General features: G+C 37.3%; 1 protein-coding gene and 1 non-coding gene across 4 annotated transcripts in view; one reads left to right on the top strand and one right to left on the bottom strand.

Moving 5' to 3' along the window:
- The first annotated feature begins 13 nt into the window (after positions 1–13).
- Positions 14–7,743, top strand: LOC131780306 (transmembrane protein 121B-like). Of its 3 annotated transcripts, none has more exons than XM_066172045.1 (3): positions 14–2,555; positions 2,651–2,730; positions 3,385–7,743. In XM_066172045.1, exon 3 carries the CDS (start codon positions 3,476–3,478, stop codon positions 4,550–4,552), a length of 1,077 nt encoding a protein of 358 aa, XP_066028142.1. In that variant the 5' UTR covers positions 14–2,555; positions 2,651–2,730; positions 3,385–3,475; the 3' UTR covers positions 4,553–7,743. The 3 variants fall into 3 exon arrangements, with proteins under 3 accessions (XP_066028142.1, XP_066028144.1, XP_066028141.1); XM_066172044.1 differs by having other exon boundaries at positions 15–2,555; positions 2,664–2,730; positions 3,202–7,743; XM_066172047.1 differs by having other exon boundaries at positions 14–2,730.
- Positions 7,743–14,641, bottom strand: part of LOC131780295 (uncharacterized) — a 22,850-nt gene continuing 15,951 nt past the window's right edge. The window contains exons 9-16 of the transcript XR_010718817.1: positions 11,971–12,659; positions 11,167–11,336; positions 10,940–11,011; positions 10,439–10,614; positions 10,003–10,099; positions 9,363–9,536; positions 8,523–8,604; positions 7,743–8,308 (exon numbers count right to left, since the gene is read on the bottom strand). This is a non-coding gene — a transcript (uncharacterized protein). The remainder of the gene's footprint in view (positions 8,309–8,522; positions 8,605–9,362; positions 9,537–10,002; positions 10,100–10,438; positions 10,615–10,939; positions 11,012–11,166; positions 11,337–11,970; positions 12,660–14,641) is intronic.

Below are 14,641 nucleotides of genomic sequence, written 5' to 3'. Positions count from 1 at the left end.
GTTCGTCCACATTAATTCTTTGTTTCATTGTATCGTTTCAAAAAGTTATAATCTATTAATCACTAACCAAATTTTTGATTATTTATGCAAAATACCTGTCAGCATTTGTTGACATTTTGTAATGATTTCTGTGTCGTTTGGAGTAAGACACCAATTTGGTTCAATTAGTTCTGTCACTTAAAATCTCGAGGAATAAAACGCCGTAGACAAATTAAGCTGTGCACACCCTCTCTATTTGTAAGAAAGTCTAAATTTGCGGCTGAGGCTACATGTTCTTATCTTTTTTTTGCGATTTGAACCTGAAAACGTTTTTAAATTTTTTTTTAGAAGTTTTATTAGTACTGACTAAGTTTCGATTACGAACTCGATTGTTCTCCAGTGTATCACGCAATAAGAAAACCGCATTGTTAAATTTACAAAATGTCCCTTGTAGTATTGGAATTAATTGTCCTGTGAGACCACAGTTTTAAATTTCTTTCACCATTGTTTACATTTCTCACATAAAAAATGAGCAAAATAAAGACGTTCTTAACTGACTCTCGGCCTAGTGTCACGGTTCTTCGTATGTTCGTAAAATTTTGGTTAATCAGCCTTAAGTTCTTAAAGAAAACAGTTCTCGTAAAAAAAATGATGGAAAGAAAAAGAAACTTATTCCGTTTAAGACCCATTTTGGTCACTTTTGGGAAAATGTTATTTTCGCGATCCCAACTCAGTCACTTTTTATTTAATATCCCTTTTAAGAAGATCATCCTGTAATGCGAACCAATTGTTAAATATCCAAACAACAGCACGAAATACGGTAACATCTTTTAACTGCGAATCTCCTCATTTTTTGTCCTCTTCTTACCAGAATTTTATCTTCCCAGAAATACCGAAAAAGTGCCCTCCTATCTTATGCTAGTGACTCTATTGGAAATTCAACCCTATTATAGTCCATATGATCGTGAAAATGCGAACCCATCCAGCAAGTAACATTTATTTTGTAAGCTAAGTAAGGACACAGCTTTGTGATGTAATAGGTATATTCAGGGGCTCCTGGTATATTATTATGAGATAAAATTTTAAAAAATTTAAAACTTGGATCCAAACCATTCAGTGTATTAAGGTTAACATTACGATATTAAAGAAAATAAATGAACAAATGGCCGAACTAAGTCTCACATCTGTGCAACTTACTTAATGATGCATCACTTGTCAAATTTCTTAAAGAGTGTCGCCTAAACTGGACTCTTCCGGTTCAGCACTCGACTAAGTAACAGCGACGAAAATAACAACACGCACTTTTCCAATCACCTTATTAGAAAAAAATTGAAAAATCTGATATAGACCACCAGGAATATTTTGATATCTTTTAATAGCACATCTTATCAAGACACTAGTGACTGTTGGTATATTGCAAAGAAGATCTATGAATCCGTCGAGGATCATTTGACCAGAATTGAAGGTATTGCTGAAACAACAATAAAACTGAAAGGATTGTGCTAGGTATCTCAAAAATTTCAACCCCTTTGTATAGGGTCTTGAATTACCCTACTCATAGAGGATCACTTAAATTATTACAGTGCTATATAAGGAAGCTAACCCCAGGTGAACAATATAAAGCAGGCGTGAATCCACAACGGAGAAGCCAGCGTGTGTCACTAAAAGGTCTCAAATGGATTATATGGTCGTAAAATGACATAAAAATTTAGGCATTGGGCATAAAAATTGACAAATTTTAACCGTTCTTCGTGCATAAGTTAACTTTTAAAATATTTGGTTAATCACAGCGGAGAGAAATTAGCCGTAATCCGTAAAATTAACAAGATGTTAACCGTTAGCCGTAAAAGCCATCACCCAGTTGAGACCCTCTCACTAGGGCGTAGTTTACTGATGCATTAGTGAGTATTTCCGGCGAGGGCCAGAACGCTTTTAATCATTTAATATTTTTGTCTCGGCTTCCTGAGGAATTAAGCTAAAAGTCAAACGGAAGTTTAAGTCGGAGCCTTAATGAACATAGTGAAGGATATGATTACAACGCCAAGTGACTGAGTGAAAGTTGAAATGAATATCAAGAGCATGACGGGGGTTGTTCTTTCTTATCATTTTCGTTTTCAGATTTTGAATTAAAGATACTATTTTAAATTATTGATGTACCCCTTAAAATGCAATAATTGATGATCTTGCAATTGTGTGTGGGCGTATTGTTCATGAGAGCAGGCCAACGGAACTGTAAGCAACATAATCTAACAGCTACTTTCCGGAACTGTACACAGCATCCATTTGTGCTATCGAGGTTAAGTGCCAGAATTGTGCAAAAATGCTCCAAAGAGGCTAGCCTTATTTCTGTTGGAGTAAAAGCTTTTGCATCTGCTCACGAGACTTGCCGAGAGACTTTCTTGGCGCGGGAACATTTTTTTTTTCCCTCGGGTTAAACGGCTTGGAAGATCTGCTTCGCTATTCACAAATGCATGAGTTGCTGAAAACTGTAACATTTTCATAACAAAGGGAATTATTCGAAAACATTTGATTGAGTCGTCGTCCAAACAGCAGGATACAGAAAAGATCACTGGAAGGTTAGAGAAATTCACAGTCAAATGCGGGGAGGTTTGTTCGAATTCACTCGCACATAATTAATAAGTAATGATTTTTATGTCTTTGATCAATGCAGATTTTTTTTCCAGCGTTTTCCAGATGTGAGAAGAGAAGTGTACATGTATTTCACTCAGTAATGATTTGGCTGGTCTTTAGGTGAGTTTTCCGACTTATACCGCGATTAAAATGAAATGCAAATCAAAATTGATTAACAACCTTTTGTCCTGTTAATTCTAAAGACATTTAGTCTGCTTGAAGGAAAAATTACACTGACACACTGCTAATAAAGGTTTGCATTTCGTAAAATTCACAACATATATTCCTTGGCATTGAAGGCAATGCCGTAGTCGAGAATCAAAAATCCATTTTGAGTCAGTTTTTATTCAGTCAAACTTCTATTTGCTAAAGTATGAAAGTGGTCATAAAATGTAAAAAATGTAGAAATGATCCAAATCAGTAATTACCTTTCAAGGTTAAAATTTCAAATTCCATATAGTTACTGATAAATGAATAAGCACTCTCAAGACTGGGGAAATTAGAGAAGATTTAATAACGTTTAACAATCATTCTCTGGAAGCAGTACACAGATGATCAAACTTTAACTGGTTCAAAATTTACTTTCGTTAGCGAATCATCCGTAAACCTTCCATTGAAAACATGTTAGGGCTACATCAGCTATGAGAAGAATATAATTAAAAGGCAAGTCAGTGACGTTTACTAATTTCAAATTACTCTTGTTTCTTTTTCTCTGAAATGAAGTTAATGACTTTGGTACCAACATGTTTACAATTCGTTACTTCCATCTTACAGGCATGAGAACGCTGTTGGCGCTAAACGACTCAGATGCATTTGTTGGCCGGCAGGATTTAAGTCATAAACTGAAGACTATTTCCTTTGACTCATGGCGTGTAGAACAAAGATTTATCGCCAAGCATTTTCTCGAATTTTTGCTGTAATCTTGCTCGTTCTTCAAGGGGCACTCCTCGACTATTATTTGATTGTCAAAGAAGAATCTTCATGGTGGTTTGCTTGGATTGTAGCAGATGCTGTAGTTTTATCCACCTGGATGTTAACAATGAAAATATCACAAAGGAACAGCCGAAAACTGCCTCAGTTGCCCTGCGAAGAAAATAAAGATGAAATAAAGTTGGCTTATCTCTCTTGGATAGTCTATTCGCTCCATTTAGTGCCAAAGGTAGCTATTCTGTTTGAGCTCAAAGCCTCGTTACTAGACGAGAAAATGGTCTTTGGACCCAACATGCTGAAAATGAACTTGTGCCTAACACCGATGTTATTTCTGTTTCTGATTTACGCGCATCACGATGCGAAATCACATTCGCGACGAAGATACTACCTGGAGAAGATGACGGCAGCTGTAACTCTTGATCTCTTTGACAGCATGGAGATGTTGGAGTATCTTTTCGATAAGGAAAAGATCCCAATCGAATTAAGAAATTCCATCCTTGCTTTTTCTTGCATGAATATTTTCCTTCCAACCTTTGCCTTATTTGAGTTGAAGTTCAATAAGTTTCACGAAAGTGGAGAAACGTCTCCGATATCCTTCAAATTCATCTATGTATGCAGTTTTATGTTTTTTGTCAATGTTCCTTTTCTGGTTTTAAGGCTGATATTATGGCACGGGTATCACTTTGATGTATCGGTGCTGTTGGCCAAAAATGCTCTGGCGATTGTAATGGGAGTTATTGAAATTATGGAGTTCTTTGGCGAACAAAGACCGAGAAAGTGCAAGCAATGCTCAAGGACTTTCGCCAAAGCCTTTTTCAAGTCACATCTAAAGATGTGTTACACAGTTAATGGGAATTATTCAAAAAAGACCAAGCTAGATGAAATAGGAAATGACTTGGTAAATTTGGAGCTGGACGGTCATTATTCTAAAACTAGTCGCTGTAATCTTGATAAAACAGTACACAATGTTCAAGTCGCTGAGAACTTTTCGCCGATCAAAACATATGTTTGAGGCGTCTGTTAAAATAATATTAAATAGAAACTGTTTGAGAATCCAAGGAGGGACAAGCGAAAAACGAATCCATATAAACATTAAAACGTTGCTGCTCAAATACTGAGTTACGTTAGCTTGTTTTTAAAATGTAAGAGTCTATACCACTATGTTTAAAGTAAAAGAGAGGTCAAAACTATCCTGCAGAATAAGAATATTCATAATTTACTTAGGGCAATATTGACTTAAGGAAATCTCTCGACATTTTAATATTTTACTTTCAATTTAAGCAACGCATTGTAAATTCGATAAAAATGATGAAGCAGAAATGACGAGAGGAAAGAAAACTTTTTTAAGAAAGAAAAATTTTCAGTATCCTCGAGACATCCGCAGTTTCATTTGCAACTGAATATTAAACAAGGTCAAAAACTTAGCGCCTGAGATTTCATGCTTCGGTCTCGTCTTCTTTCCTTACAATTAAGGGACAATTGAAGGCAATTTTTCCTTGGAGTCCAAGAAATCAAAATGGAAAGTATACACTCTGCAGTTTCCATGATTTAAATATGAAATAGAATTTAAAAAAAATGGATTTATTATCAAGGTTGCGAAAATTAACAATGTTTTTTTTTATCAAACCAAACTATGAAGACTGGCTGCGAAGAGTCAATTCACGTCAATTCAAACGCTGTGGAGTCGCTTTAGAGTGACCAAATGCTGAGGAAATAGTTTATATAGGATGAACACGTTGTCTTTCTATGGGCAAATTTTCGATTGCAGGCTGAACAAAATTTAAATTCGGGTGATAACATCACTGCGTTGAAACATCTGCTGACTAGTTTTGCTTGTCAGCTAATTGGCTTGCTCAAGATAGCTGGACGTCATTTCTGAAATGTGTTCATTTCATTAACTTAAATTTTTAGGTAATTTAAGGTGGCTCTAACGGTACTACAAATATTTTTTTTGAAAAGAACTTGGTAGAAACGGATTATTGATCTGCTGATTACAATTCAATAGCAAAAAAATTGAGCTCACAGCGCTCGTTTTCGAGTTACAGGAATATACAAGAATATACAGGTCAAGGGTGTTTCAAAAGAGTGGCGTTGATATAGTAACTTTAAATGCAATGGAAACAATTACAACATATTAAAAAATACCTGGACATCCTTATGATACCATTTTCAAAAGAACACGTGAAAGAGTAAAGTACAAATCATCGAACGATTGGTGTTTTAACCCTTTAACCCCTGAGAGAGACCAGCATCTAATTTCTCCTTACAATATCACCCCTGAATCACTCATAAATGTCATGAGAAAAAAGGAAATGATCACCAACTAGAGAAAATCTTGATTGTTAGACAAATTCTCCTGGTCAGCACCTTAGTAAATGTACAGAGAACAGTATGGAGAATATGAATGCTGATGATAGAGTGTAAAGGGTTAAAAAGAAAACAAACTATTTTGAGCCTCTTTAATTTGTCTTGTTGGAGATGCTGCTACCTGATGGTTAGTGCGCTGGACTCCGGGGTGGAGACCTAGCCGGGACATGTGTGGTGTTCTTGGGAAAAACACTTTACTCTCCCCATGCCTCTCTCCACCCAAGAGCATCAAGGGGTACCGCCAAATTGTCAGAGAAACCTGATGAAATGCGGGGGGTTTACCTTGCGAAATACTGGAATCTCATCCAGGTGGGGGAGCAGTGATACTCCTTTGTCGCATCATACTGTGGAAACTGGTATAAGCTCCGGCTTAGTGGGCTACTGGGCTCGAGTACAGACTTATGAGATTTTTATTGTAACGGCTAAAGTGTCAGAGATGAGGTAAGTTCATCAGGGGGAAGAACCTGACCGCATTTACAACGTCTTGTCAATGAAAATATTGCAGCTGGAGCATAAACCCGTCTTAACCGGGTCACATGTACAACTAACATGGTACACTGCAGTGCAACTATCTTTACCAGTGTTTTGCATTTTGGCTCAACGAGTTGTAATGCGATGAAGAAGCCTATTTTTGAAGGGCAGCTTGTAAGAGAGAAAAGCTAAAAGTCGATATCTAAGCATGCAGTTTTTAATTCGTTTCTTTTGCAACATCGTTACTTTAAAAAAATCCTTAGCCATCTTAATCATGCACTGAAAAATACGTTATACAATAACGTAGTCACCAAAACCTCTGCTTCCAACTAAACGCTCCCCTCAAGAAATCACGATTTTTTACAAAGTACTAGCAGCTCAATAATAACGCGATCGTGTTTTCTTTTCTCTCCTTGGGTGAAGGAGAGCAAGAGAATGACTGTGCAAGAATTAGCAATCTAGACAACTGAGAGACGACTTGTGCAAGAATTGTATTTGACGATTTGTTAGGAAAATAGTCAAGAAATAAAATACAACTCACAAATCTCTCTGAGCAAACAGCAAAGTTGAGTAGTTTTTTCACCGAAGGGTCACCTGGGTCAAGGAGTGACGTAAGACCGAGTCTCTGAAAAGCGTTGACAACGATTACATTACACATGTGCTGGTACCTTTGACATCACTCACTCACTGGCCAATAACCTTTGCAGAAGATCTTCGATTGACGCCCTGAATAAACCATCCCTTTTTGACGCATGGTTTCGCATGATAGAAGTCTTAAATGGAAAACGGATGAAACCTGTCGAATATTCGCAAATTATCACGGCATCCACCTCCAAAACTATACAGTGGTATAACTTAAAAGAGTTTGCGGGGTAACTGATTGCAATGACGACATCGTTTGTGTTTGTCATAGTTAAGACATCCAAATAGTTTATCAAAGGAGCGGTTTCGAATTAGTATAAAGCAAGTTCCCATGAACGAGAGACTGCTAAAAAGCGTTTTCTTTTGAGTTTTATGCTGGCTTGAAATAGTAGGAAAAGACGCGCGGAACTGAGGCTGAGACTTTTTTTTGCCCCAATTACCTTGGCTGCTGCTATGTGAAGGCAAAGTCGTATGTTATTTCATTTTACGTAGGTAAAATGAACGATATTTCATATGTAACACTTGGAATAGTGTGGTGTTTGAATTGGACTGTTTCTTCGTCGTTGTGAGTGCGACATGAAAATATAGTTTTTAAGACGATTTTTTTTATTTTTAGCATGCAATCATAAATCGAACTAGTACAACTATCCACCTTTTACAAATATTCCTCGAAAGCCCCCACGCATTTTCATCATTAGTAGTGATCACAAATAGTTCTCAAACTATTATCGTTCCCTAATTAAATTCTGGTAGCTTGCATCATGAAATCATCTGACTTGATTACAGTATGTGGAAGGAAATCGTTCAACTCGAGAGATCAAAAAGTTCTAGAGGCTGACAACTTCCAACTGTGCCGTTTTCATACTCTACATGCGGTTTTATTCGTAAGATATATTCTCTTTCATTTTAATACTATCAAAATGAACTTGGTTTTTATTGGAGATGAAAAGTGACTATGATATAATTTCATTTCCATGGTCCTATATACATTTCAATTAAGACCTTAGGATATATCACCGCATTTTCGTTTTTGAGTGAATTGCAAAGTTACTGTCAGCATTTTCGTTTAGAATAATTCAGCGTGCTTTGTGATTCATCTAAGCTTTAGTGTTTGGATTTCACATTCTGTTCCCCTCGTTATAGTTTCACATATTTTTCGTGTAAGCCATGGTCGACCTCAAGGGAACAACAACCTGAATCCAGACATTAGACCGATTAAGCATCGTATGCCATATTTGGCTTTCGTCTTCGTTTGAATCATCCCATTCGTTAGAGCTGGTGCCCAGTTCTGGAATGGACTAATGTCATGTCCGTCCAGGAGTTCATGCTATAGCATAAATTCTGGTAATAACGGGGAATTGTACTCATAAAAATGCAACTTTTTTAAACTCTTGAATTGTCATGATATTCGCTTGCAATTTTCTTTTCGCCACAGTCTTTTATTACCAGACAAGAAAGGTAAAACTAAGCACAAGACGCCAGTGATAAAACGGACCCTGAACCCCACCTTTGATCACAAGTAACGTACTTCAAAGACAAAACTAATTCGCATGGAATTGAAGGCAGACCATCCATCTCATCGGTCTATTAAAGAAAAAGAAACGCCCATCTTTTCAAGCGGTTGTACGGCTTATCATCGTTTAATCTTTCCTCAGTCTTCATCTCTGCGAGATATCTCCCTACACCACATACATGCAAGTCTCTTAATCGATCGTGACTATTCGCATAGTTAAGCTTCCCTTACTCCTGGACGTAATGTAGTCACTTCGCAAGCCTGTGTTAAACATACTTCCATCTATCAAATAAGTGATGTAACTTACAGTCTTTGCGCGTTCGTTTTCTGATAGTTGCTTGCCGTTGTTAGGGCATGTTTCGAAGCGCTTTGCTCCAAGGATGGAAAATTTATCAAATAATTTTCATTAGTATTTACCACACAAGTGAATAAAACTATTCACGCGCGCTGATTGGCTAGTTCAGAAGTGAATAGAGCACTATTCACCTCAGAGCAGCTGAGACAAAATCGCGCGTCAAGAGTTTAATTCCGAACAATTTTCGGTATTGAAAGAAATAAACTATTTTTTTTGCATCAGTGTGGTATATATTAAATGTATTAAATGAATTATTCACCTCAGTGACGATGAAAGTGGTGGATATTTACCTCCACTCAGGTGAATAATTGTCAAAGCGTCGAGACAACGAGAATTATTAGCAACGGTCAGTAACTATATCATTACTCATATTGGCACGTGCAGTTCACGACTGAGAGAGACAACAGGCTCAAATTGATGTTGCAAGGAATGGAGAGGTTCTCTTTTGACTGGACTTGAGAAATAAACTCTTACCTTCTCGGTCAGATTAAACCATTTAGCTACTGGTTGTTCGAGGGAATTTCCCGCTTCAACAAAATTGTTCATTGGGATCTTAATTTCACCCAGGAAACAGTTTCGTCCAATCATTTTATGCCACACACTCAGATGTAATGTTCGTGTCAGTAGCTCGTCATATCCCATGAAATACTGCAGAGAAAAATAAAAAGGTTGAGCATAGAAATTAGATAAGATTAGATTTAATTTAGTTGGATGTTTTGGAAACGAGCCAGTGAAAAGGAATGGAATTAATAAATTTGAGGGTCACCCCGGTAAACTCCACTGGAAAAGAAGACAAAACGTCAGTTTTCTTCTGCAACTTCGCTTTTTTTTCTTTTTTTTTTTTCAAGTTTGTTTCTTCACAGAGAGTTCGAATTCGTGTGTCACACCCAGTTTTTTTCTGGCATGCACGCTGCCCATTGCGATGCCGATGAATGTATCTTTGGTGACATGGGTTCCGACCCAAATAATGACTATGTATTAATAATTGTGACAATAATGACTAATGTTGATAATGATTAATAAGAGGATAAAATTTTAGAATCCTAAAATTGTTGCCAGTAACATAATAAGGAAAAGCCTGGGAATACTCAAGTGTTGTGCTCAATCAATTTACCTCTAAAATTTCATCAAAGTGTGGATTTAAGGTATCTTTTTTCGTTTTTGTCTTGCGTTTGCTCCGTCTGTCCGGAAGGAGGTATGTCTTCACATAACTGAAAATAGAGACAGCTCTTTAGAAATGTCGGGTCAGAGGTAAGAACACATGCAATTTTGATTTTAAGGGTGAGAGATCTGTGACTAATAGCACTAATGATAACTTCATAATAGTTACTTGTCAAAAAGGAATCTCGTTGAAGTGGTAGGCCTTATTCATCCCCACATCTCTTTAAAAGTGAAATTTTAACTTGCTGTGCATGATCAGAACCTTCAGTGGAAACTCAAGAGAGTTCGTTGTCCCAAGTCTGGTTTCTTTTTATCGAAAATACATTTTTATAACCTATAGCATACTGCTGATGTTTAAGACTTCTTTCAGAACGAGGAGCCATACTCACGGATCAGAGGAAGATCTTTTTGCATCAGCAGAAGACAGATTGTTAGCGCTGAGGACATGTACTTCAAACCTTTTGGACGGCATCTCATATCGCAGGCTCACAAACACTTCCCCAGTCACGGGCACACTGCTAAAATGTTCTTCACCAGGCTCACTCAATAAGCTTTCTGAACTTCCCTGAGCGAACGTTAGACAAGGTGAAAATATTATTATTATTCTGCGGCAGAGATGTTTGATTTAGAAAATGCAAATCATAAAAACAAGCGGTATTTGTTCGGTCCCATGTGCTTCCTCCATCAAGGGGTCAGGCCTTGCATATAGCCTGGATGTGTACGTGCTTGATATTTGAGGTGTTTCGAGTTTTATGTTCTAAATAGCGTGATGAATGAAAAAAAACTTTAAGCGAAAGACCAAACGAGAGTGAAGTTTCAGTGAAAGATTAAAAGTTTGTCAAAAAGTTTCTATTTCGATTTGATAAATCTGTCAAAAAATTCAAAGTTACCTTAGATGGATCTGCTTTGATGACCTGCAACGATCCAGTGTGATATACAGGCGTTTCTGTCTCAATGTTGGGCTGTGAAAATTTTTTTATGATAGTCAATACGGGAAACAAGATCAGGTTGTCGAGGAATGAGATGAGAAGAACATCCCATTCGGGCTCATTAGCCATTGATAATTTAATAAGGCATCAAAATCATCGTAACAATGCTTAATTCACATCGTTCTTACTGTGTAACCAGCTTCTAAAGCTAATTCTGCTAAAGTCTTCCTTCTTTCGTCCTTCTTTTTCCCCTTCTTTGCCTCATCAAGACGTTTCCTTTCGAGACTTGGTGACCATTGGGGTCCCCGACCAGCTCTGATAACGTCTGGATGAGAACCTTTCCTTGCGGTAGTTTGTCCTTAAAAAGAAAAAAAACAACTTAGCCGATGGTTTTTGACTTTTCCTGTAATTAAGGAACTGCATCATGGAATGATTGGCACATCTCAGAAATTTACCTATGGCCTTCCAATTTAGTCATTTTTTATTCTTATCAATCTTGCTCGTTTCAAAGTATTACTGCTTCCTATGGGTTAAAAACTTCAATTGTTATGTTTATCCTCTCGATTCTCAAGGAAACACTTGATTTAGCTTTTTGAGTTTCCTCTGGTGACTGAAAGATAAGCATCACCTTCATCGTAATATTTCCCGGAAGATCCCTTGTAATAAGTCCTAAAGTTAAGTGCGAGAGAGTACAGAAATATAGCCGAATCAATCAATCAATTAACGACTTTATTTAAGAGTCTAAGTCTTCTAGCTAGCCACAAGAAGCTTACTAATCGGGTACACTATAACAAAATGGTTCAAACAAACTGAAACAAAGGGTGTATCTATTTAGTACAATAGTCATAAAATAAAATAGTAATAATAATTGAAGAACTGAGCCGATAACAAAGGGACGTATGAATATGGGTTGCTATATTTTTCCTAAGTGTCGGGCTTCATTTGCATTCTCTGCAAGCAGGAGCTCCGCTATATATATAATTAAGTAATACCTGCTCCAACTGAACCGCGCTTCTTCAAGTCTTGTGTAGCCAGCTCATCATTAACGGGCCGAGGAGCCGAAACAGCAAAATCACTATGTCGCCTCTTGGTCAGAGCTGCCTCTGGTAATAACGAATTCTTATCGAGTAGCCTATTTTTAATGTTATGTTCCGTGTGTCTCCTAGGCGACTGGGGAGGTTTCCCTGGTGGAGCATCCTCAGCATCTTCTGTTGCAACCGAGAACAGTGTCTGGGGCTTATCCACTTTGATTTCGGGTGCGCTGGCTTCCATGAATTGCATGGCGAATGTACTTATGGATTCAAGAACAGGCTTCACTTTATGACCCTGATCATGTTCATCTTCCTTTGTCTCTTCCTTTGTTGAAATGACGTCGTTTCCATTCACGTGATCAACAGAAATCCCGGAGTCGTCTGCTACTTTCTCCAGCTCTTTCGTGTCAGATGATTTTTCGCTCTCCATTGGTTCCACCGTGGTTTCTAATGTAGAAGAGGCTGAGTCAGCTGAGGTATCTTTCGGTTCCAAGTGTTTTTCGTCTTCTTCAAAAGCAAGATTTTCTTGTGACGGCACCAAAGGCTGTTGTTCCGCGGGAGTCTGGGTCTTATTGTCGGTCTGGTCAGTCTCTGGATTCGCCTCTGACTTTGTTTCACTTTTATCGTTGTCAAATAATTTCGGGAAGCTCCTTTGAATTAAAACACGTAGAAAAAAAAAGCTGCAGTTGAAACCACCGTAATACACTCTTTCTGTAGCCGAGTTTTGATCTATATTTAATTCTAATTTTCATTTATAAAAAGTAAAGGGAGCAGAATTAAGAGCCAAGGACATTTTTACCAAAGCATAGACAACTTGGAGTCGATCTGTACGCATCCCTCTTAAATTTTACAAGTTTTTAATCGAATTATCCTGTGGTTCTTTCTGGTTTCCTCTTCCAGTTATGGTGGTCGGGTTTCACCTTGCATTGCCATGCTAATCTTCCATGAAAACAAATTTTGCGTGCCACTCGAAAATGGCGGCTTAACTCGAGAAACTCCTCAAACTTTTGCTAGAGAATGAATACGACTAGAGAATAAGGTTTCATCGTGGAGATTTGATATTTAATTTAGTATCCAAGCTACATTTTTCAAAATTTTGCTCTTAAAAACTCCTAACTAAAAAGGATCCTATCAATGATTGAAAACATGTTGGAATATTCCTGAACGACTGAAAGACACTCAAGCATTTGCAATCACTTAAGTCAAATAAGTTCATCTCATTTATGTGCCAAGTTCATCAGATCATCAATAAATTGGGTAAGTTAAGATATTTGTTTGTTACACTGAAAAAAAAAAGCCGAACAAACGAAGAAACAAACAAACAAAACAACAAAAAACAGTGTAGCAAACATGAATATATTAGAACATTCCTTATCTGCGCTTTATTGGGACATCAATTAGAAGATGACACAATATTTCAAAAGTGCGTCCTTTGCCTTATCTGGCGTGATCGTCGGTTTCGTCATAAATTGATATTTTCGTGATCACCAATCGATTTCGCATACCTATGGACAGCGAACTGTTCCACAAAACGAGAGGATCGTTAAGGCCTATTTACACGGCACGACTTTGTCGCATGCGACAAGCTTACGACAGGCCTACGACATGACTTAAGAGTCGTAAGCGAGTTGTAGGTTTGATTTACACGAAACAATTCGTGTCGTAAGCCTGTCGTAAGCTTGTCGCATGCGACAAAGTCGTACCGTGTAAATAGGCCCTTAGAAAACGAGAAAATCAAACCAAAAAGTTTTTCGCATGTCCTATTTGATAAGTTATTGACTATTTAACGTTTACAGAAAACAACAACTTAAAAACTATTAAATTCTACTTTAAAAAATTAGTTCCACAAACGTATTATATTCCTCTTTAGGCCATAGCCTGTTATTCTTTAATTTCTACATTTGATACTTAATTTTTTTTAAAAGAATATTTAAGTACCGATCTCGTGATCGATGCAGGTTTAGGCTTTTTTCTCGGTTTACTTATAATTTGGCGACACTCTTGTTTTGTGATCACATTTAATGTTTTGGACGGAGAACTGTAGTTAGATTACCCAATGAATGGCTCCCAATTGAATAGAACCGAAAAAAGCTAACCATTTCAAGGCAATTTTTTCTGAATCAGATGTTTCAAACGCACACAATTTAATTCTCAGAATGGAAAATGTACACCACGTATCGTTAAAGCAAGTTCGATTGCTGAAAAAATTTATTTCGCAATCAAGGCTTTACACATTTTCTCGAAAGAGTTTGAGAACGCCTAGCAAATATTTAATCAGGTTTTTACAAGGAATAAATTGGAATTACCTATGAGTTATTGCTGTCGTTTCACAATGAATTGGTAAAATATCTTAACTGTAACTTTGTTGAAATGTTTATCATACGGAGCCCAGTTGTTCAATGGGAGTATCGCGCTATCCAACGGATAAATCACAATCCAGCGGGCGAGTGCAATCTAAACAATGTGCTATTGACTGGATAGAGACTTATCCAGTGGATAACGTTATCCAACTTTCGGTCAACCTGGGCCAGAATGTTAGGATCCAAACATTTTGTCTAGGCTTTGGTGAGCCATGAATTTCAATCGTTTTTCGCTTGTTTCCAGAAACTGTTTCAAAACGAATTATGAAAAC

The sequence above is a fragment of the Pocillopora verrucosa genome, chromosome 9 (genome assembly GCF_036669915.1).
Source record: "Pocillopora verrucosa isolate sample1 chromosome 9, ASM3666991v2, whole genome shotgun sequence".
NCBI classification, from domain to species: Eukaryota; Metazoa; Cnidaria; class Anthozoa; order Scleractinia; family Pocilloporidae; genus Pocillopora; species Pocillopora verrucosa.
This window is presented reverse-complemented; position numbering and strand designations above follow the sequence as displayed.

What these genes read in the sequence shown, in the direction of transcription:
- LOC131780306 (XM_066172045.1), top strand. Translation starts at nt 3,476, where the DNA reads ATGGCGTGTAGAACAAAGATTTATCGCCAAGCATTTTCTCGAATTTTT.